The 23227-nt window shown below is 44.8% G+C and overlaps 1 protein-coding gene across 1 annotated transcript; it reads left to right on the forward strand.

Moving 5' to 3' along the window:
• Positions 1-408: 408 nt before the first annotated feature.
• Positions 409-22013, forward strand: DLL4 (delta like canonical Notch ligand 4). Its single transcript, XM_075613439.1, has 11 exons — positions 409-926; positions 1049-1309; positions 2045-2087; positions 3441-3710; positions 9924-9984; positions 10768-10898; positions 12005-12174; positions 14071-14290; positions 15528-16254; positions 17330-17438; positions 19649-22013. The coding sequence occupies exons 1-11, from the start codon at positions 873-875 to the stop codon at positions 19652-19654; spliced, it is 2052 nt and encodes a 683-aa protein (XP_075469554.1). The 5' UTR covers positions 409-872; the 3' UTR covers positions 19655-22013.
• The last annotated feature ends 1214 nt before the right edge of the window (positions 22014-23227 follow it).

The following is a 23227-nucleotide window of genomic DNA, read 5'->3' on the forward strand; positions in this document are numbered from 1 at the left end:
CAACAACTGACCTGTTGGTGGCTCTTGAACACTGGAGATGTACACCCCCCTTCAAACTCCTATGTGTTTTCTGTGGCAAATGGGAAAACAACAACACAAACACAAATCTGCAATGCTTCTAAAGAAAAGAAAAACACAGTGTCTTGTGCCAAGGGGAATGGCTGCCTGGGAAAACAAGACAGCTTCTCCTTTTAGGAACCAGGCTGATTTTAGGAAATATTCTAATATGATTGTGGTAAATATACTAACAGATGCTTGGCTTTGTCATAAGCAGATAGGCTGGTTGGTGGTCACTGCAGCAGAAGGGAGTATTAATTCTGGATATGAGTTATCTGTGTCTGAGAATGGGAAGATGGAAAGGGGGCGGTGTTGTATCCAAATGACAGGCGCATAATGAGCTTGCAATAGAAACAGGCAGCGCTATATAAGTAGCTGGAAGGCAAGCAGGCTCTCCATTTGCTGAGCACAATCCTGTGGACACGGAATGACCTGACAAGCAACACTCCAGTTTAACATTGATCCCACTCTGCATAGGAGTTCGCCTACTGTTTGGACCAATTCTTCTAAAGGAACTCCACCAGGTCGGATGCTGGATGTATCTCCAGAAAGGCACGTTTAACCACCTGGATTACACCTCCCCATCTTTTTTGGTGCTCCAGACTGGGTTTATTTGAAAAGAAGGTCACCCATCACCTGTGATTTATTCCGACTTTTTTTTTGTTTTTTTGTTTGTTTTTTTTGTGGGAAACATATTTTTTTTTCCTCCATTGAAGCTATTGTGGGATTTCAGGAATAAAACCCCAACGTGGGGAGAGAAAAAAAAAAAACACCTTCATTTTTCCTTTGGGTTGGAAGCAGGAAAGGAGAAGAAGATGGAATCCATGCGCTTCTTTGGCTTGACGTTTCTCTTAATGGTTTTGCAGCAGGTAATAGCCATTGAAAGATATTCCCTGGGTCCCCTGGTTGTCTTGTAGGTCCTTGGTTGAGTGAAGGGGAACCCTGTGTTCCAGGGAGATCTCATTGGGGGTGTTGTCTATTTGTCTCCAAGGTGTCTAGCTCCGGTGTCTTCCAGCTGGAACTTCATGAGTTTATCAATGCCAATGGGATCTTGGCGAATGGAGGGTCCTGTTTGCCCAACTGCAGGATCTTCTTCAAGATTTGCTTGAAACACTATCAGATGGTGGTCTCGCCGGGATCCTGCACATTTGGCAGCGTGGTCACCCCGGTGCTTGGATCCAACTCCTTCAATATCAAAGACAGTGAAGTGTTCACCAACCCCATCAGGTTACCCTTTAACTTCACGTGGCCGGTGAGAGAGACCTCCTATTCCATGTCTTCATCCTCAATGTATAGGGGAATCGATCGATCTCAAAATAGTATAGGGCATCTTACTGGTCATATGCTGGTCTTAGAAGTGGTGCACTCTAGGAGTTGGTTGACCATCAAATAACAATCTTTACTGACCTCAGAGTATGTGGGGTTGTTTGCTAGATACGCATCTAACAACCGGAGTGTCTTGTTGCCATGAAGTTTACATCTTAAAATGAATGTCAATAATTATAACAGAATAGTAGTTGGCAACACTGCATATGTCCCCATAGGTTAGGAGTAAAAAGGTGCGTTATTTTGTTTATTTAGTCAATGAGGTCCCATGAATTTATAACCAGCAAGAAATATCTCTCTACAATAGTAAACTAATCCATGCTGGTATGTAGAAGAGAGTAACCTGTCAACATCTTAAGATGGGTTAAAAGTCTTTATTGTCCATATAAACACTTGGCATACCCTACCCCCCTCTCTTCCTGCTTAAAATAACCCCAAAGAAGCTCAGTTTAATTGAGATGCAGGCAAAGTAATGTTATCTGCAATTAGATTAATTAAACTGTACAGGCAGACCTGACAACATTGGAAATTCAAGGCTGTTGTACCCTGCATTTTTATTTTATTTTTTTTAAATCTACCATCCTGTTAACTATTCTATTTTTTTTCCCTGCCAACTGACTCCTGTATTAAGAATATTTTTTTCCTATGCTTTCTATTTCAGAAAACTTTTTCACTGATTATTGAAGCTGTCCATTCTCCAGCAGGTAAATATGTTGTTATTTTGCAACCACAAGGGGGCGACAAGAGTCCACTAATGAGTATCTACAGTGCAATACCAAATTACTAGAATGGGAATTAAATTAAAATACTATTGACTTTATTATATTCATGTTTATAGTGTCCTGTAACTGTTAACTTTAAACTACAATCCAAAGCCTCCCCATTAATGATAGAAATCAGTTTCTGCTTTGATTTCTCTTATATTTTTTTTTTATGTCCCCCTATACCTAATCTCCAACACAATTGCGTTTCCTCCAGTTTATTTTTGGCGTGGGAAAGAAATCCGCTCTTTGGTGAGAAAACCAGAAGTCTGCCAAAACGTCCTGACTGCCTTTTCCTGTATTTTACACCTTTTTCAAATTCCGCCCTTTGGAAAAGAAATAATGGCTTTTGGATGTTTTGCTGACATAGAGGAAGAGAATATTTCAACAAAACAATTCTCACGTTGAACATTTTTTTTCTGGAGTCTGCAGGCTCTCTTTCCAAAACCCTGCCGCTTCTAAATTCTTAATTACCACCTGTGTTAAGTCATTTATTTGTTTTCTTTTTAATAATTTTTTTTTTTTAATTAATCTGGCTTTTTGCACAACTTTATTTACCCCGCCGACTTGTATTAAGACCAGCGCCAACATGGCAATAAAAATAAATAATTAAAATAATTTCCCATCTAATATACTCTAAATTGTTGCGCCAGGCAATGAACTTGAAATCTGCATAAAATGGGCCTTGTTTTGGTCACTTATTTGTATATAGTTTGTAAGCTGCTGATGTAGAGAACGCAATTTTGGTTTAAAAAAAAAATATATATGTTAAAAATTCCATCCGTATTGTGTCATTTTACCTACTTGTCGCACTTTTTCATTTTTATTTAAAAAAAAAACCACTTTTTTTTTAATGGTCAAGTGCGGGCTTTACCAGTTTAAAGCCGATTGATTTATATGTAATAACTGACTTTATTTACCAGGGTTATAGTAACAAAACCAAAAACTATTTGCAAAAAAAAAAGAAATTCCCATTATGTTACTAGTTTCTGTAAAAAGGAGTTTTTATTCCCAGTTAGCCCAGCCACGGAAAATGATCTGTATGTTTAGTTCAATGCCATAGAACTGGCTAAATATCTCGTATTGCAAAATAAATGAAGTTGATAACTTTTGTTTGTCAGAGAAAAACTCCAAGATGGAGCAATATAGTCAACACTTCCTTAAAATGTTCTGCAGTTATCTCTACGTGGTGATATAACACTTGTTTAACTGTGATTCCCTTATGCTGTCCCCATGCCTGATATCTGCCCAATGCTGTTACCTGCCATTAACATGTTACTATTTCTTTGGTTTCAGACACAATCGACACTCAAGAGGAAATGCTGGTCAGTCAGTTTGCGATCCAAACACAGCTCAATGTGGGTGAAGACTGGTCTCAAGATGTCCAGTCAGGACCGCATGCCCAGCTCAGATATTCCTACAGGGTAGTCTGCAGTGAACACTACTATGGCGAAAGCTGCTCTAGGCTGTGCAAACCCAGGGATGACCGCTTTGGACATTATGTCTGTGAAAGTGATGGCAAGGTGTCCTGCCTGAAGGGCTGGAATGGAGAATACTGCTCAGACCGTAAGTCTGTATTATTAGTTTTTTTTTTTTAACCTAACACAATGTATAATGTGTTATATTAGCTGCTTCAGGCACCATGAGTAAGATGCAAGGGTTTTCGTCCCACTCAAAAATGACATGTTAATTGAGTGAGAATTCTGAAGCCACTAATTATGAGAATGAGTGAATCTGCCTTCCAATAAGTAAACATCACTCCCTTTGTGAGAACTTTCAGCGCTGCATAGAGACATTGATATAGTTACTGATTGCATGGAGTTTATACGGCGTTGGTAATGGTACATAAATATTTATAGTGGGCCTGGTTTGGGGAGCATTAAATCCATTTACTCTTTCCCTATCACTGAACATGAATTTGTTGCCAAATGAACAATTTTGCTGTATGTTCTGGCACCAAAAAAAAGCTATTTTTTTCACCCATTATTTACTTTACCTAGCTCCAATTAACCACACACAATTTAGCATCTTTTATGCTGCGGAACAGCTGCCAACGTGCGAACGTTTTCATTAATCTCATGATACATCTTTAATCTGCGGCACATTCAGCTGTTCATTAACAGCAACAAAAAAAAGGTGGTAGGGGGGGTTATGTCTTTTGGGTAGGGGGACAGGTGTAGTTTGTGTGATCACACATTCTGCACAAGGCTTCTCCCTTTGTGGGAAAAAGAAAGTGTCTTAATCTAATGAAGCCGGTTTCATCTTGTGCAGAGTAAAACCTGTAGTATTGTGTTTCTGCAAGCGATCTGCCTTCATATTGAACCCCACTGGCAGTAACGCTGATAACATAACAGATTTGGAGGTGCTAATTTATGAGATGGAAACCGAGTATACCCAATGAGATGTCCATTGTTCATATATCAATGGAAATGCATGATGTATTTACTTATGAATTGGTAAACAGGCACAGTCCGCATACAGAAGAGAACAATACTAGCACAATGAAATCCTGTCCCCTAAAGATCCCAATCTAATCTGGTGTCTAGGGCAGAGGAAGTAGCTTGGCAAAGACCACATAGAGTCAGATCAGAAGGATTACTGCTCATGTACAGTATATAGGTGGCTGATACTATCCATATAGAACAGAAGTTCCCAGTGTCACTTTGTTCTGTATCACCGTAATGCAAACAAATATTTCCATACAAGCAGTTTGGTTTTGCTGTAGGTGTATCTCCATACAAATATTGGTTGCATCTACTTTGGATGACAGAGAAGCCCAATGCTACATCCAACATGACAAAAATACACAGTAAAATACTTATATATTCCCTTGAAAAAGGGTCATTTAGTTTAACCCGTTGGCCAAAGCGTTGTAAGCTTGCGAGCCACGACAAGGCAGACACCAGTTTGCAGGTCCTAACACTACCAGATAAAATACTAATATACCTCCATTAGAATTAAAATTGTCATGTACCTCTATTAGGAGGGAGAAAGACCACATTGGATCTGTATCCAGTAGAATGGATGCATCTACTTTGCCCAGTTAGTTTGAGGTCAGTGGATATCGGTGCTGATAATTTTTTTAATGTGAATATTGAACCTTTTTCCCACTTTAATACGCTGCCTGACAGCCTTTGAAGACTAGGCCCTGATTCAGTATTGTGAAAAGCAGGGTAATGTTTAGTAACAATGCAGTAACAATGCATCAACTTTCAGTCAAGTGTACTGTACATAGGATTTCATAGATGTTAGTTAGTTAGTTAGTTAGTTAGTTAGTTAGTTAGTTATTCCTAACCACTGCGTTGGATGTCTGGTGCACACTGTGTGTTAGAACTTTGAGTGATGTAACAGCGCTTATCTAGGAATAACTAATGTACCTGCCATGTCATGTTACCTAGGCAGAATCAGATGCCTGGCTGCACAATATAACAATATATGTTGTTAGCCTACAACAGGGGCGGCCAACTGCAGTCCTCAAGGGCCACCAACAGGTCGGGTTTTCCGGATATCCCTGCTTCAGCACAGGTGGTGAAGTCATAATGATTGAGCAGGGATATCCTGAAAACCTGACCTGTTGATGGCTCTTGAGGACTGCAGTTGGCCACTCCTGAATTAGAGAGGCTGCAGAATCCTCCACCTTGTGGCTTAATTTAAACTTTGCTCTTTTTCGATGGGTTATAAAGACTCTATAGTTATCTGAAATTGTATCTTTTTTTCACCTTAGACCCCCCCCCCCCCACCCCCGATAATTTATTTCAAGGTGAAGACATCTTTCTTTTTCCTCTCAAATATCTGATAGGAGCATTCACCTGTTAGTCGGTATAGCAGGGGGGTGAGGTTTTTTTCTCATCGTTGCATAAAGTGGCCCCCCCGTTTATAAGTCGGAGCTGAATGCCAAACACAAGATACATGTCATGTTTTACTGCCACTAACATTAACATCTAATGAGCAAATCGGACATCTGTATTGTCATTTTAGCAGTTAATAGAGATTATGATCAGCGGCTCTAAAAATACCCCAGTAAGGGGATAAAAACCACAGCTTTGTATTTTTGCACATTTATGCAGTGCCTGCTCTGTTATGGTTTTGGGTGGGTGGGTGTGTGTGGAGGGTGTGTGTGTGGGTGTGGGTGTGGGTGTGGGTGTGGGTGTGTGTGTGTGTGTGTGTGTGTGTGTGGGTGTGGTGTGTGGGTGGTGTGTGTGTGTGTGTGTGTGTGTGTGTGTGTGTGTGTGTGTGGTTGGGTGTGGGTGATATTTAGCTGTAGCCAGATCTTTAAAGTCTTGCGAATTTGGATCCGCAGCGGATCGACCGGTTCCTTTTGGATCGCGGATTTCAGCGGATCAATCTCAAAAAGGGCGATTTTGCGTTTCGCGGATTTTTTTTATTATTGTTACAGACCCACTCCACGGATTGTATCCAATGGCGGAGCAAAACCGGCCAAATCCGTGTGCTCCTTTTACACCATACAACGGATTTCAGGGGGGGGGGGGGAATGCGAGAGAATCCAGGAATCGGATATGGGCAGATTCGACCTCTCTACCAATAAGCAGTTGATCTGTTACAAGCTTTCCAACCTCTCTGGGTCCTTCACCAGATCCTACCTGAGAGGTTGGAAAGCGTGTAACATATTTACTACTTGTTGGTCCAATACAAGGTATCATTCCCCCTCCTCCCTCTCCCTCTGTGTTACTACGTTGATATCAACATTTCATTATTTTATTTTATTTTCGTTTTTATGAAAATGCCATTTTATCAGACCGAACTAACTGGTCACATGACGTTTTTCCTAAACACAACCCCCCTCCATGCACCCCTCCTCCCCTCCATTCACAACCCCCCCCATGCATCCCCTCCCCCCCTCCATGCACCTCGCCCCCCCCCCCCCCACCCTTTTATGCACCCCTCACCCTCTGCATGCACCACACAGATTGCACGGGAAAGAGCACCGCCTTGGATTCGGGCGCCAAATAGATCAAAATGGGGGCGTCACCTCACTGTTCCCCACGCCGGGAAAACGGCGGCGGGTGCGGGCTTACAAAAGGGCACCAAAAGAAGGGGCCGTGGTTATACCCGGTGTGGCATGCCCGGCGGTTCCTCTCTGTGGCCCGAGGGGGTCAAGTACGATGTCACGCGCGTGCGCTGCTAATGGCGGCCAGCCCTGCCCGGCACGTGTTGTTATTGTTGTCGTTGGCTGTAGCCCGAGGGGACGAAGCTGCAGGAACAGCTGGAGGCAGAAGGGGAGGGTTCCGTGTGCTTCAACCAGCAACAACAGTAGCAGCTGTTATCTCATTGAGGAGAGAGGGGGGGGGGTGAGAGGAAAACGCCTTGTTCAGAGGCAACTGGGCATTAAACGAGGCGCCTTGTAAACGTGCAGAATCAATGTCACACAAGCACAGCACGGCAAAAACAGCGGCGCATTAATCGCTGCTTGCTTCCACTTAACATATCTCATTTGAGTTGGGGGAGGGAAGGGGTTATTCCCCCTCGCTTCCCTCTTTAGTAAAGGGGGGGGGGGAAACAGTGTTCCTGACAGAATAATAAACATTATTTTTTTAAGAGGACCTCCCAATTGCGTGGGTTTTAAAAAAAAAATATTTGTTTAAAGTAGAAGAATTGCACAAAGATTTAATATTGGGGGGGATCGTCCGATTGATGAGGAGAGTGAGCTAGCTTAAGGCAGCAATACTAATTTCTCCTCCCCCCCCTTTCTTTTTTCCTTATTTCTATATGTAAAGCATTTGACCATATATCATTCTAGATTATTACCTAAGGTGGCAATCGTTTGGTTATAAATTTGTAAAAATCTTGATTGGCTACCTCCTGACTTTGTGCTGCAGCTGATGAGTAACATATTACTAAGTGTAACACGTTATTGTTAGAGCTTTCAGAGTTCAGAGTAATGGACAGCCTGCTGTGTATGAACACAGCAACAGATCTGTCTGTGATACTTTGTTGCCAATGGGCAGAGCTCAAAAAGGTGTGTCAGAGCCTTTTTTTAAAAGAGGAAGTGGATATGACTTTCTTAATGGTTACTGTAGCAACCAAAGAAGGATCAGTACATTAAAAAAAATCATTAAAAATGGCATTAGGAGTTTAAAAAAATGCAGACTGTATTATCTAATACTACATAACTGATTTTTTTTTTCACGTTTTGCTGCTTTAAACAAAAACATATTTCTTGAAGATCCGGTATTTTTTTTTTTTCATAGTGAGAAATAAAATAAAAAAAGGCTTTGTTGAGAGAGCGTGTGCAGCTGAATGGTGTCACAGTATAATGTATTGCTCCTGGTACACAGAGGCCTGTCTGGGAGGGATGTTATAAAGATATACACCTCGCACACAAGTAGCACCTGCATTACTAAAAGAAGAGAGAAACTGCTCCCTTGGAAGTCCAGCCGACCTCAGGGTCACCTGAGCTGTCCGAGTCTGGTGCAGCTTGTCTGCAGTTTTGAGGAAATTTCTCGAGTCAGAATTGCACCGATAATTTGATACACAAGCGGCAAAAGAAATGTATATTAAGTCCTCAACGAAAATGTGCCTTGTGTCTATTGTAACATCATTTAATGCTGATTTGTCGGCAAAGTCAGCCAGTCAGACAAACCACGTACTTATTGGGGATCAATGAGGGGTAATAAACCGGTGAAAAGAAGAACAATATCCCTTAATATCGCACTGTGAATGAAATGTAAACGTGCACTAAATTAGCACAGTGATTACCTACAAAAGCAAAAATGGGAACAACTGCCCCATTTCACGTCACTGCGATTTATATTGTTATCAAAATGATGGCCTAAGATAGAGGTTCTCAACTCCAGCCCTCAAGGGCCACCAACAGGTCAGGTTTTCCGAATATTCCAGCTTCAGCACAGGTGGCTCAATCAGTGTCTCAGCCTTTGACTGCACCACCTGTGCTGAAGCAGGAAGTCACTGACTGAGCCACCTGTGCTGAAGCTCGAATATCATGAAAACCTGACCTGTTGGTGGCCCTTGAGGACTGCAGTTGAGAACCCCCGGGCCTAAGAAAGTAGATGGCACATCGCTATTCATCGCCAGTTACAGTCACAATCATTCTGTTAACGGTAATGTGTGTTGTGGAGCTCCCAAGAACATAGCGTGATAGGACTGCAGACCAAACCGAGTAAGAAATGGGTTTTGCTGACCAAAAATTACTTTTCTTATGGAAAAGCTCTGAATGAAAGGACCTGAGGCCTACAACCCTGGTTCAAGCCTGGTTCCCTGCAGGGGAGCCTGGTCCAATTCCCGGTGTCCGCTGCTTGTGATCTTGGGCAAGTCGCTTTACCTCCCTGGGCCTCAATCACCAAAACATAGATTGTAAGCTCTGCGGGGCAGGGAATCGTGCCTGCAAAATTCTATGTACAGCACTGCGTACACTGTCGGCACTATACAATTGGGGGGGGGGAGGGGGAACTATTATTATTAGAAAGAGCAAGGTGAAAAGGGGGGAATTTGCGTGGATAGCGATGACTACATCATACGGTATATTCACGTGTTGCGGTCACATATGCGCTTAAGTTACTAGGCATCAAAGTAGTTATCCAGCGATTTAAAAAAAGAATACTTTGAACTTCTGTCGCTTACACACAGATCTCAAACACAGAGTAATTTAACCCGATCAGTGCTGATACCAATGAGGGTCTAGGTACAGCTAGTTCCGTCCTGCCTAGGTGCAGCATAAGCCCTCCGTGTGTACATAACACACTGCGGCGGGTGTTTGCCGGGCAGTATTTACCTGACGCTGTTTTTCCTCTGGTTTCGCAGCGATCTGTTTGGATGCGTGCAGCAAGCAAAACGGATACTGCAACAAGCCCGGAGAATGCAAGTGAGTGGGATCCCAAATCTGGCTTCTTCCTCTTGGGGTTGTCCTAAAATATGCCCGTGAAAGATAAAGATCTCTTTGGCATCCTCACCAAGGTGCAAAATGTGCGCGAGTGAGGGGTCTGCAGATCAAAATATAACAATGGCATTATTCACATATTTCTGAGCGTAACGCACTAGACTCGCTCTAATTGAGTAAGTCAACATGAGTGGCCAACTCCAGTCCTCAAGGGCCACCAACAGGTCAGGTTTTAAGGATATCCCTGCTTCAGCACAGGTGAAGCACTGATTGAGCTACCTGTGCTGAAGCAGAGATATCCCTCATACCTGACCTGTTGGTGGCCCTTGAGGACTGGAGTTGGCCGCCCCCTGGAGTAAGACTTACAATACCTGCTTTAGCAGCCACAAGGTCGGTAGGAAAGCGTTGGAATAGTGCAGCCTATTGTTAATTCTGCGTTGGTCATTTCTTACCCATGGCCAGGACTCGGTCACACAGCAGGAAAGTGACTAACCATGTGATCGTACATACGATATAATGCTGAGAACCTTTTTACTGCTTCGCTAGACCACTTCCTCGCAGCTTCCTGCCATTTACTTCATCCCACCAAAGTGACGCACACTCCCAAGGATATTTAGTCTGCAGCTATGGATCGGGAATTGTACGCTGTGTTGTCACACACCTTGGGATGAATCTAGGCCCACAGATTGGTACAGCACACCCAAACAATACCGCCGCCTGTATATGTCCCCAACCCGATTAACGCGCGTTTCCCTCACTTTTTTCCAGCTGTCGCCCCGGCTGGCAAGGTCGTTTCTGCAGCGAGTGCATTCCCCACGCTGGGTGCCGTCACGGGACGTGCCAAGTGCAGTGGCAGTGCATCTGTGATGAGGGCTGGGGTGGCCTTTTCTGTGACCAAGGTCAGTGCCCCGTCGGTGTCTCTGGAACCCCAGTTTGTCTTAAACTGATACAACAACGTTATTACAGCTGGCAAACGGGTGTGTTCCTCACCTATACCGTTAGTGCGGGAGGTTAGGGACTCGCACCTCTCCTGGCGTGTAAGGTCTTGAAATCCCAAGTACGAGCTGCATCTCTAAAGAACTCGTATGTTGCTCCATTAACCCCTTGGAGGGGGAAATGTGTAATACAAAGTATCAAGTAATAACAAATGGGTAATACAATGTAGCAAGTAATAACAAGTCGGCCTCTAAAGAAATATAGTATTATTTACATTTACTAAGTTTACCCATAATATGCTTTGCCATAGGGCATACCAGAAAAGCCTACATTAATTTAAAAGTCACTGATGGGCATACCAGAATTAAAAGTCACTGATGTTTATGAAGTGTGTGTGTGTGTGTGTGTGTGTGTGTGTGTGTGTGTGTGTGTGTGTGTGTGTGTGTGTGTGTGTGTGTGTGTGTGTGTGTGTGTGTGTGTGTGTGTGTGTGTGTGTGTGTGTGTGTGTAAATATGTATGTGTGTGTACACACACACACACACACATATATATATATATATATATATATATATATATATATATATATATATACACACACATACAGACATACAGTTTGTATGTGTATATATATTCATTTGCATGTCATTACCCAGAATCCCTGGCTGCAGTGGAAGCACTGTATGCTAAGAGATAATGGGGACAGGCCGGATTGCAGACCTGTTTGAGACGTGTGAATGTGCTCACAAGTGATATGTTTAGTGTGTGTGTATATACAGTATATATATATGTGTGTGTGTGTGTGTGTGTGTGTATATATGTGTGTATATTTGTGTATATATATGTGTGTGTATATATATATATATATATATATATATATATATATATATATATATATATATATATGTGTGTGTGTGTGTGTGTGTATATATATATATGTGTGTATATATGTGTGTGTATATGTATATATATATATATATATTCAGAGTATTGTTTTCAGCCGGTTCATCTTTAACATGTACACTGTCATGGACCCCATATCTCTGACCATTTCTGTTTGCCCCTTTTACAGATTTAAACTACTGCACCCACCATAAACCCTGCAAAAATGGGGCCACGTGTATGAACACGGGACAGGGAAGCTTCACGTGTGCCTGCAAGGCCGGTTTTATTGGCGTCAACTGTGAGGACAAGATCAGCGAATGCGACAGCAACCCCTGCAGGAATGGCGGCAGCTGCACGGTAAGAAGCGGCGGAAAAGACACGGATACAAAGCGAATAAATCCACCACCCGCCGGATAGTTCCAGATTCTGCTGAAGGGGGATCACAAAAAAGTGAAGAAACACTGATTAGAAAAAGATCATGTATTATATACTGTAGCGGTGCTCAAGTCCCAGTCCTCGAGCCACCCCCCGCCCCCCTCTCCCCCCCCCCCCCCCACAGATCAGGTATTCAAGATATCCCAGCTTCAGCACAGGTGGCTCAATCTGAGGCTCAGTCAAAGACTGAGCCTCAGATTGAGCCACCTGTGCTGAAGAAGGGGCTGATTGAGCCATCTGTGGTGAGGCTGGGATATCCTGAAAACCTGACCTGTTGCGGGGGGGAGGGGGGGGCTGGAGTTGAGAACCCCTGATATTTTGGGTGTAGCACTGGCAGGAAATGCAGTTCTGCATATACATACAAAAGCCTGTCCCCTTTAGAGCTAAAGGGGCCTATTCTCGTAGCTCCGAAGTGTGACAAACCGCTTCTGATGAGCCCTTTCCGACGGGATTGGCGTGCTTTGCTGTGAGAACTTCTCGCACGTCCAACCCGGGCAGGAAAAGGCTTTTTTTAGAAGCGGTTTCACTCCGGCTCTGGGAATCCCACCAGTCTGTCAAAAAAAAAAAGCATCCAGCTCGGGGAGGCAGCTTGCGCCAAGGGGTCCGGTGCTTCCGCTTCTGAGGCACAAACAATGCGGGCGGTTTGGCACTTTTTGGAAGTGGTTTAGAAGAAGCGGTTTACAGTAGAGAATAGGGGGGTTTTTTTCCCTCACATTTCATTTTGCTGCTTCTGCACATCCCAAACCGCGCGGGTTTGGCACTGACCACTTCGGAGCTCCAGAATCGGCCCCGCGGTGTTTGACCATTGCCCAGTTTTGCATCCTTTGGCAACAAGCTACTTTTTAATTCTTAAACTCCAAGCACTCAAAAGCTACAAGCAAAGCCTAAACCAGTTTGTGCTGAAGCAGCCTGCCGAAATCTCCTATCTCCTGCACAGAGGTTACTGTGTGACTTTTGTTCTTATGCAGAGCTAACTTTCTTGTTTTTCTTGTATTACATTGCAGAGCTTGTCTGTACACGGGCTGTTTGTACCATCAACATTTATTTGCTCAGTTTGTGTGTACTTTTTCCTTTGTGATGTACTAATGCAGACACGGCCAACTTCAGTCCTCAAGAGCCACCTACAGGTCAAGTTTTAAGGATATCCCTGCTTCAGCACAGGTGGCTCAGTCTTTAACGGAGCTACTGATTGAGCCACCTGTGCTGAAGCAGTGATACCCCTAATATCTGTCCCTTTGGCTCTTGAGGACTGGAGTTTGCCACGCAGTGGTAGATTTCCCGTTAAGCCCGGGCCTAAGGCGACGAAATTTGAGGCGGCAAAAATGTCTGTCCCCGTATACATTTGCCGCGCTCTCGGGCCTGATGGGAAGTCACTCAGCTGTTGCGGCCGCCTCCTTACCCGCCTCCTTCTGAACTGCGGCGTCAAATGACTCTGCGGACGTCACCAACGTGACATCACGCGGCGTTTCATTGCCATGGCGACGTCGCCACGTCAAATGACGTCACGACTTTGCGTTACCGTGACAGCGCGACGCAGTGCGACGTTACGTTGGTGACGTACCCGGCATCATTTGATGCTGTGGTTCAGAAGGGGGAAGAGGTGGGGGCGGCAGCAAGGAGGCGGACGACACATGCAAGTGCCCAGGGGCTGTGGCCACCCCTCTATCACACCGCAGGCTCCCTTAAGCCAAATAATGAGCTATTTTCATTCTTAAACCCAGAACATGTTTCCCGCTCCCTGGGAGAGGTAACCCATTGAAATCAGCAATATGGTTCCACAGGCCCTAACCCGGCCCTTTCTGTGTTTCCTCCTTCCAGGATGTGGAGAGCGGTTATGTTTGCGAGTGTCCTCAAGGGTATTACGGAACCCACTGTGAAAACAGCGTGCTAAATTGTGCCGACTCCCCGTGCTTCAATGGGGGCACATGCCGGGAGAGGGAGCTGGGAGCCAGCTACACCTGCCACTGCCTGCTGGGTTTCACAGGGTCCAACTGCGAGAAGAAAGTGGACAGATGCACCGGCAATCCCTGCCTGAACGGTGCGTCTTTTAGGAACAATCAGGACTTTTTTTTATCCCCGTAACATAATGCTCTTGTCATAATAATAATAATAATAATAGGTTCTTGCATTGCACTGCCAGTGTACACAGCACTGTACATACGATTTTTGCAGGCACAGGCCCTTGCCCCAGAGAGCTTAGCATCTATGTTTTTAGTGCCTGAGGCACAGGGAGATAAAGTGACTTGCTCAAGGTCACAAGAAGTGGACACCGGGAAATGACCAAGGTCGCTCCTCCAGTCCAGCAGCCTGCCATCCAAACGCTCTCCCTTGTCTGTACCTGGTCTGTACCTGGTTCTTTTTCTGCATTTTGCCCAAAGCGGTGTTTCCACGATCAGGAGCAATGAGCAGCAAAGTAAAACGTGAGCCCATCGTTCAAATGTCATTAGAATACATTAATGCTTTTAACTAAGCACCTTCAAATTCGTTTACTCCCCATAACTGATGCTTCTGGGACCTCAGGCTTGCCTCCTCTGATTTCTGTCTTTGTACAAGCTGTGAATGTTTTGCAAGCATTTTCGGGCTCCGTTTTGCAGCCCAAACCTGGTAGGGGCCCCAAATGGAACCGCCGTCATTAACCTCTCGGTTGCCAGGGAGGCGTGTATGTATATATATCTTTATATAGCGCCCACAGCTGCGCATTACAAGACAGACAATACAGTACAGGGGATTGTAGTACAATAAAGAGCATCACATAAGATCAGACAATAGGACAGGGAATCCCCTGCCCCGGAGAGCTTACAATCTAAGAGGTACAATGGGAAATATACAGACAGCAGGTGAGGGAATAAGTGCAGGAGATGGCAGTCATTGGTAGCAATGACTGTGGGTGTGTGACACCCATGAGTCTAGCCATGGGTGGGCAACTCCAATCCTCAAGGGCCACCAACAGGCCAGGTTTTCAGGATATCCCTGCTTCAGCACAGGTGGCTCAGTCACTGACTGCATCACATGTGCTGAAGTAGGGATATCCTGAAAACCTGACCTGTTGGTAGCTCTTGAGGAATGGAGTTGGCCAGTCAATTACTGAGCCACCTGTGCTGAAGCAGGGCTATCCTGAAAACCTGAGCTCTTGAGGAATGAAGTCAGCTACCTACAGAATAACTGTGTAACCAGTTTTAGTTCACAAGCAGGTAGCGTTGCCTCATTCGAAGCCTGCCGCGGTGAATAAGAGTAAATATTTATATTTTTCTCTCTCTCTCTCTCGGCTTCTCCAGGAGGTCAGTGCTTCGACCTTGGAAACACCCAGCTGTGCCGCTGCCGTTCTGGTTTTACCGGCTCGACGTGCGCAATTAACATAAATGACTGCGCTAGAAGCCCATGCGCCAACGGGGGCACCTGCAACGACTTGATCAACGATTACCAGTGCACCTGTCCGCCGGCATTCAGCGGGAAGAGCTGCGAGGTGAAAGCAAGAGACGAGTGCGGGTCCAAGCCTTGCAAGAATGGAGGGACGTGCCATGTCGGGCCTTACATCAACAACTTTGCTTGTGCTTGCCCCAACGGCTTCATGGGAAGCCAGTGCGAGTTCCCTATGTACCCCGAACCCACGCGAGATCCGTCTGGCCAAGTGACTCTTATGCTGGCAGTGTTCATTGGTGCTGGCCTGGTGGGGCTTCTGGTCTTGCTGTTTATGGTCAGGATTGCTGTCAAACATTGCTGTAAGCCGGCCGTGCAGGGCGGTAAAACCATGAACAATTTGTCGGACTTCCAAAAGGATAACCTGATCCCGGCTTCGCAGCTGAAGAACACCAACAAGAAGAAGGACCTGGAGGTGGACTGTGGCCTGGAGAAGTCCAACTACAAACTGAAAAACCACACGCTGGACTGTAACCTAACCAACGGGCTGATGGATGGTGTCAGTAGTGGGATAGGAAAAGGGGACAAGTTCCACAACAGTGAAAAGTGTTTAGAAGAAGAGAAGTTTCCTCTCCGCTTACACAGGTGAGGCAGTGCTCCCCAATGCATGCACAATACACGCCATAGTCCTTTTTCTACAAGGAACGGTAACAAGAAAATATAGTGCTTTCAGCTGTATACTACACCAGGGGTGGCCAAATCCAGTCCTCAAGGGCCACCAACAGGCCAGGTATTAGGGATATCTCTGCTTCAGCACAGGTGGCTCAATTTACTGATTGAGCCACCTGTGCTGAAGCAGGGATATCCCTAATACCTGGCCTGGTGGTGGCCCTTGAGGACTGGAGTTGGCCACCCCGGCACTACAACTTGAGTGTCTGCCGTGACGCCTTGTATAAGACCAAGTATTATAAAACTTTTGTACATGAGTTTAGGAATAATCTCCCTTCTTTAGATATTTATCTGCATGTTAAGCAGATAAAACCTTAAAGTGGCTTATTCTGTAAATTGCGATTGCAATGGGGGCTTCCGTGTGATGGCGCAACTCCCAGAATAAGCCCCAAAGTACGATATTTAGGAGCAGCGTTGCTCAGAGAATGTAAGGTGCCTTTGTTATGGCTGCTGAGAGCAGCGAGTGGAAATGAATCTATGTATCAGGCATTGCTGCCTGCTTAAGAAGCTCTGACGTAGGCAGGATACCGATGGCGAGATAGCTAATCCCTGCCGAGACTCCACTATAGATATTTTTTGTTTGTTTTTTTTAAAGGTGCTATCCACCAAACAAAAATGTTTTACGACAAACTTAACTTATGATTCCTTAAATTCCCCATAAATCTAATTCAATATATATATTTCTTAGATGAAACCTTTTTTTTAAATTTTTATTATAAGCTTTTTTTCAATGCAGGAACATAACCCAATATAATAACGAGCATAGACAGGCGCCTAACTTGTTCAAGTAGATATTTCAGGAGCCCAGTGTATATAATTCTTTAACAGCGTCAAAAGGATAATTTAAAAGGAAACGAGAAAGGTGCTGCTTTACTTTTTTTGGCATCTCTGCCGTTTATGTTAACCTTACAAAAGGCCCACTTGACTTGGTGTTTAGGAAGACCGCTACAGTATTTGCCTGTCTGACTGTTCTTGGGCTTTCTCTCTGCAGTGAGAAGCCGGAGTGTAGAATATCAACGATATGTTCCCCGAGGGATTCCATGTACCAATCCATTTACGTGATAGCAGAGGAACGGAACGAATGTGTGATAGCTACAGAGGTAAGAACATAGCCACTGAAAACAGCCTGCTGGATAGCATTTCCGCGGAAGACGATACTTTCCTTGTGCCAGAGACGATGCCCGTAGATTGTAGCAAAGAAGCACGCATTGTGAATACGGCTCCATATTAAGTCCCTTAACCTTTCTAGTGCTGGAGGTTTCAGCAACGCTTTTCTCTAAAGAGGTTTTATCTTCATGTATAACCAGACGTTAAATAAGTTAGGGTGGGTAAAAAAAAGTGACATCCACCACCAACAACGCCACCATCGCCACCTTACAGTGTACAGCAAATAAATGTCTCACTTGTGGTGCATTTGCATGTCTCGAACAGGTCTGCTCCTCTGCCTTTCCTCATTATCTCTTAGCATACAGTGCTTGCACTGCAGCTAGGGATTCTGGGTAATGACGTGCAAATGAGCACAGTGTGTCACTCTTTACTTCTTATCCATTTTAACATGGGCCCCTATAAACGTATGCCTGCCGCATTACACAGCTTTTCAGCACAGCCTGGGTTAAAGAAGTGCAGAGCCAGTAACCTATTCATAGGTGTACCTATACATATTTGTTTCACTGATGAAAAAGAATCACAGTTGGAAGCACATTCATCGCGTGCTGGTACGGGGTTTTCGCACCCGTTCCAGCGTTAACTCCTATTGACTTGAACAGGTGCGATATCCCATACCACAAGGGGTGCGCAAACTTTTTTGTCTTTGCCCCCCGCCTGATCTCCACCCTGCTCGCGCCCCCTCCCCCTTACCTTTTCTCCAGCGTTTTCTGACGTCGGGTAGCCGCCGGAGACGCGGTAAGCGACTTATAGGGGCATCGCCGCTCCCCCGGCATTTCATTTAAATGTTGAGCGGAAGAGAGCGGGGCCTCTGTAAGTGACGCCCGCCCCAGAAAATGTTGTGCTCCCCCCAGTTTGCGCACCCCGCTGTACCGGCCTGCGAGGCACTGACTCCTGGGTATTCTGTCGATTTGAATCTTCTGTGACATACTGCGTCCTCCATTTCCACCAGCTCCGCAACACAGAAGCTTCTATGGTTCATAACTTTGCATGGCCATGTACATGTCACTGTTCTTTCTTTGTGGATTTAAGCGTCAAATGTATTTTTAAATATACCAAAGATACAGGCTTTTTCACAGACAGCGGAAGAGCCGTGGAGGGAGATACTGTAATAAACAGTTTATTATTTATTATTTAGTTCTATCAGTTAAAAAACAAAATCTCAGGTTTAAATTGTGCAGGCGAGTTGTGTTCTGTGGCAAATAACGTAATGTTGTTTTTTTTTCCCCCTTCTGTAAATTGGTTTGTACATTGTATTCTCCCGCACTGTAAATGCTGCAATGAGTTTAAATAGCTAAGTAATTAATGCAGCAATAATGCATTACAAGATCAAAAAATTGAAGAATCAAACAGTGGTACTATACATAGTATATGCCAGGGGTGGCCAACTCCAGTCCTCAAGGGCCACCAACAGGTCAGGTTTTAAGGATATCCCTGCTTCAGCACAGGTGGCTCAGTGTTGCTGAAGCAGGGATATCCCTAGTACCTGGCCTGTTGGTGGGGACTGGAGTTGGCTACCCCTGCTATATGCTCGACTTATAGTATAATTTTGCAGGCGTAATAAACCAGCATTCAAATCAAATATTAGCGCCTTAGGTACAAGGAGGTAAAGTGATTGGGCGGGATCACGAGAGCAACATCATTCTTGGGTATCTTATAAAGATTACGGCTGAGCAATACGGGGCTGCAAAAGCTATCAGAGGGAATCTCGTCCCCGATTCGGCAGCATTACACAAACATTCGCCTGCGTTGGCTCAGCAGACACACAATATTATGTTGACTAGGACTCCTCGTTGCTGTATTCAGCCAGTGAGGGATTCAGAAGCCAGCGGTGGTAAACACAAGGTGGATTATGGGTATCTAAAGCAACTGGCGCAGACAGGCCTGAATGGTATTAAAAATAAATCCATAATGATGATGAGGGTGATAATACAGCGACTCAATCAGTTGCTTGAGCTGTGTGCGGCCAGATGGGTAAAGTATTCAGTGCCAGGGTACAAGTGCAGCTGCGTGTGTCTCAGAAAGCTGGACCACTTGCTGAGCGAGCCAGAATGAAGGACATTGCAAAGGAACTAGCCAATTTCCCTAAACCAATGCAGTTGCTGGCTCCTTGCTAAGTCCGCTCACGCTGTGTTTCTCCTCCCAGGTATAAGGCTTGAGTTGGAGCATCCAGAGTGCAACTTGCGAGCTATCCGGAGAGGACAGCCGAGAAAAGAGGCACTCCGCGTCGCCGCACTGTTTACAATTCAGGACTTTGCTGGACAGGGGCGTCCGGCCTGCTGCTTTCTGGACGATTGGATGGAGCGGAAGAGGACAGAGACTGTGAACTTGTACAGAGAGACGCAACAGACTTCACTCTCTAGCTCTGGATCTTAGAAACTTGATCAACTGAATGTAACAAAACTGGAAGAAAACAAAATACAGAAAAAGAGGCCCAACGTTAACGCTACAGACTTGTTACTGTTTGAAGCTATTTCTTCAAGTGTCCTTTGAGGTTTCACTTCATGTCATTGTGTAACGTTGCAAATGTGAGGTGCTGACAGCAATGGATGTTGGCCATCAATGCCATAGGACAGGGGTTGGCAAACTTCTAGTCCTCCAGGGCCACCAACAGGTCAGGTTTTAAGGATATCCCTGCTTCAGCACAGGTGGCTCAGTCAAAGACTGAGCCATTGAGTCAGTGGCCCTTGAGGATTGGAGTTGGCCACTTCTGCCATTAGAACATATGCATCAGGAAGGTGAATTGGATATGTTTGCTATGCAGAATTTTTAACGATCGCGGTCTCCACGCCGTCGCCCTGAGTTTAGAAGTGCCTAAAACGTGTCCGAGACTCTACATTGCGTTGGCTGAGGTTCCCTGCTTCCCCGTATAATACCCGAACAGTATTGATCTGCGGACATTTTTTTTGTTTTTACCACACACATTTTATTACAGAGGAGAGAGGTTGGGGGACGGAGAGCTATACAGCAACACGTGGACATTGCTGTAACTTAAGAGGTTGTGAATGAATACTATACATGGGCATTATGCCTGTGATCCTCTGTAGCCAGCAACCTTTCGTTCAAAGCCTTACCTTGCGTAACAAATCAATCAAGCTGGCCACTTTGAATCATTCTTTTTGCACTACTGAAAATTGTAATTAGAAGCGTATTTTCTTCTGAGAAACACGACACTATTAAACTGGTAACATTTCTGCAAATCACAGCCTTACATTTGGCATAAAAGACTCAAATACCCCCCCTCCTCCCCCCCCAAAAGTAGCCCATACCAACTGCTATTGGTGTAGGAATATTAAAAGTCAGTCTGTGTCCTTTTCTATATATGTACGATATGGGGCATTAGCATAATGGTCCTTAAATTAAGTCCTCATTTTAATTCTAAAGGTGTTTCCCTAATCCTGAGTTCCCAGTAGTTGTATGTCAACTGTGAATGGCAGAAAGAGAAAGCTGCCTATTGAAAATTAAATTATTACATCCCGTTAAATGTAAATATTTTGGGGCTCCCACAATCATGTTTTATGGTTATAGAGTGTGTGCTCACGTGCATGTCATTACCCAGAATACCTGTCTGCAGCGGCAGCATTGTATTCGAAGAGATAATGGGGAAGGGCAGGGTTGCAGACCTGGCTGTGCGCGCCTACGTGCTATTTTTTATTTATGGTTATAGAGAAGCAGGGCTGGCATGAAGTCAGCCACTACCTGTGCTACAAAGATTGTGCGCCTGTCAGAGGGTATCAAATAATGAAATAAAGAAGCAATAATATTGGAAATCCACAGCCGTGGGGTGCTGTGATCGTCATAATGGAAACAATGACATATCATTAAAGGGTAGCTGGGATTATTCTGAATGGCAGGCAGCTGTAACCTCTTCCTCCTTGTGGGGCATGGATTAGCGCACTGCCGTGAGCTGAGCAGTGAAGAGACAATGGCAAGATTCACTACTGAACTATGACCACACAGTTTGTTTGTGGTTTCTGTGTAGGGACTCTGAATCGTATACTGCAGGAGTGGCTGGAATAAGTAACTTTTCCAGACCTCACCTTCAGCACAGAGAGTAGAACAGGGGCGGCCAACTCCAGTCCTCAAGGGCTATCAACAGGTCAGGTTTTCAGGATATCCCCCGCTTCAGCACAGGTGGCTCAGTCAAGACTGCGCCACCTGTGCTGAAGCGGGGATATCCTGAAAACCTGACCTGTTGGTGGCCCTTGAGGAGCGGCTTTGGCCACCCCCTGGGTTAGAGATGACAAGAATCAATAATACATGTTTTTGGTTGTGGCTTGCTGTCCTTTTGAAACCTTAGTATTTCAATAATTTAAAGACAAATCAAAAGCACTGAACTTTGTACATTTTATAGGATTGTTTTGTATATGATGTATATTTATAATCAAAACAAATGTAAATATGTTTATTTCTTCTCATGTCACGTTTTTAATGTGCTAGAAACAGAGTTTGAATTATTTTTGTTTTTCAAATAATGAAAACATCTCCCTCTCACTTTGCCGTTTCCTGTCGTCTTTTAGCGTTTTGTTTGTCACCGTCAGTAACCAAATCTAACTGGGCAAAAACGCCTGCAATCAAAATGTATTTTGAATTTAAAACCATTTCCCCTGCAATCCATCATTGGGACCCATATCCTGCTTCTAAAACAGGGGTGGGCAAAGTTTTCAAAGGCCACCAACAGGACAGGTTTTCAGGATATCCCTGCTTCAGCAGAGGTGGCTCAATCAAAGGCTCGGTCGAAGTTTGCACCCCCTGTGCTGACTCCACCAAGGGCCACCAACAGGCCAAGTATTGGAGATATCCCTGCTTCAGCTCAGGTTGCTCAATCAGTGGCTCAGTCGTTGACTGGCCAAATCCAGTCCTCGGGGGCCACCAACAGATCAGGGTTTACCGATATCCCTGCTTCAGCACAGGTGGCTCAATCAGTGGCTCAGTCTTCGTCTGAGACACTGATTGAGCCACTGGTGCTGAAGCAGGGATATCCTTAAAACCTGACCTGTTGGGGGTCTTGAGGACTGGAGTTGCCCACCCCTGTGCTAAAAGCTGGATACAATTTGTGAATGCCGTATTTCTGAATGACCTCTAGTCCTACCTTTACATACTTGGGACATCCTACGGGATAAAATGCTTGGCTATAACAGCGCTGTCCTAAATGCACTTGTCGCATGTCCACTTGATAAATTTAGGCAATAAAAAAATAGCATGTTGGGGGGAAAAAATAACAAAGTTCTTGTTTCCTGTTGTTTTTCCTGCGCCCTTTGTCAAAACAGGCAAATAGGAAACCAAAAAATGCATTTCCCACTAATTTATCCCGTACAAGTTAACAGGAAAGAATTCCACATCCACTGCCTGCGAGCGAGCGTGCATCCTGAACGTGTTATAGTCAAGAGTCTTCTGACTCACAGGCTTCATAAACACTGCTGGTCCCTTTCTAATTTTAGACAGTGGGGCCTGGGAAGACTAAACCAGGGGTGATCAACTGCAGGCCGCAAGACCCCGCAACAGGTCAGAGTTGAAAGATATCCCTGCTTCAGCACAGGTGGTGCAGTCGGAGACTGAGCCACCTGTGCTGAACCTGGGATATCCTTAACTCCTGACCTGTTGGTTGGTCTTGGTCTGGAGTTGGGCCCCCCCCCCCGGACTAAACAAACATGGTGAATCCTATTTTTTTCATAGTGGTTTCGTTCCGTGGAGACTAAATCTCACGCTGTTACACAATGGACAA

The sequence above is a fragment of the Ascaphus truei genome, chromosome 9, assembly GCF_040206685.1.
Source record: "Ascaphus truei isolate aAscTru1 chromosome 9, aAscTru1.hap1, whole genome shotgun sequence".
NCBI classification, from domain to species: Eukaryota; Metazoa; Chordata; class Amphibia; order Anura; family Ascaphidae; genus Ascaphus; species Ascaphus truei.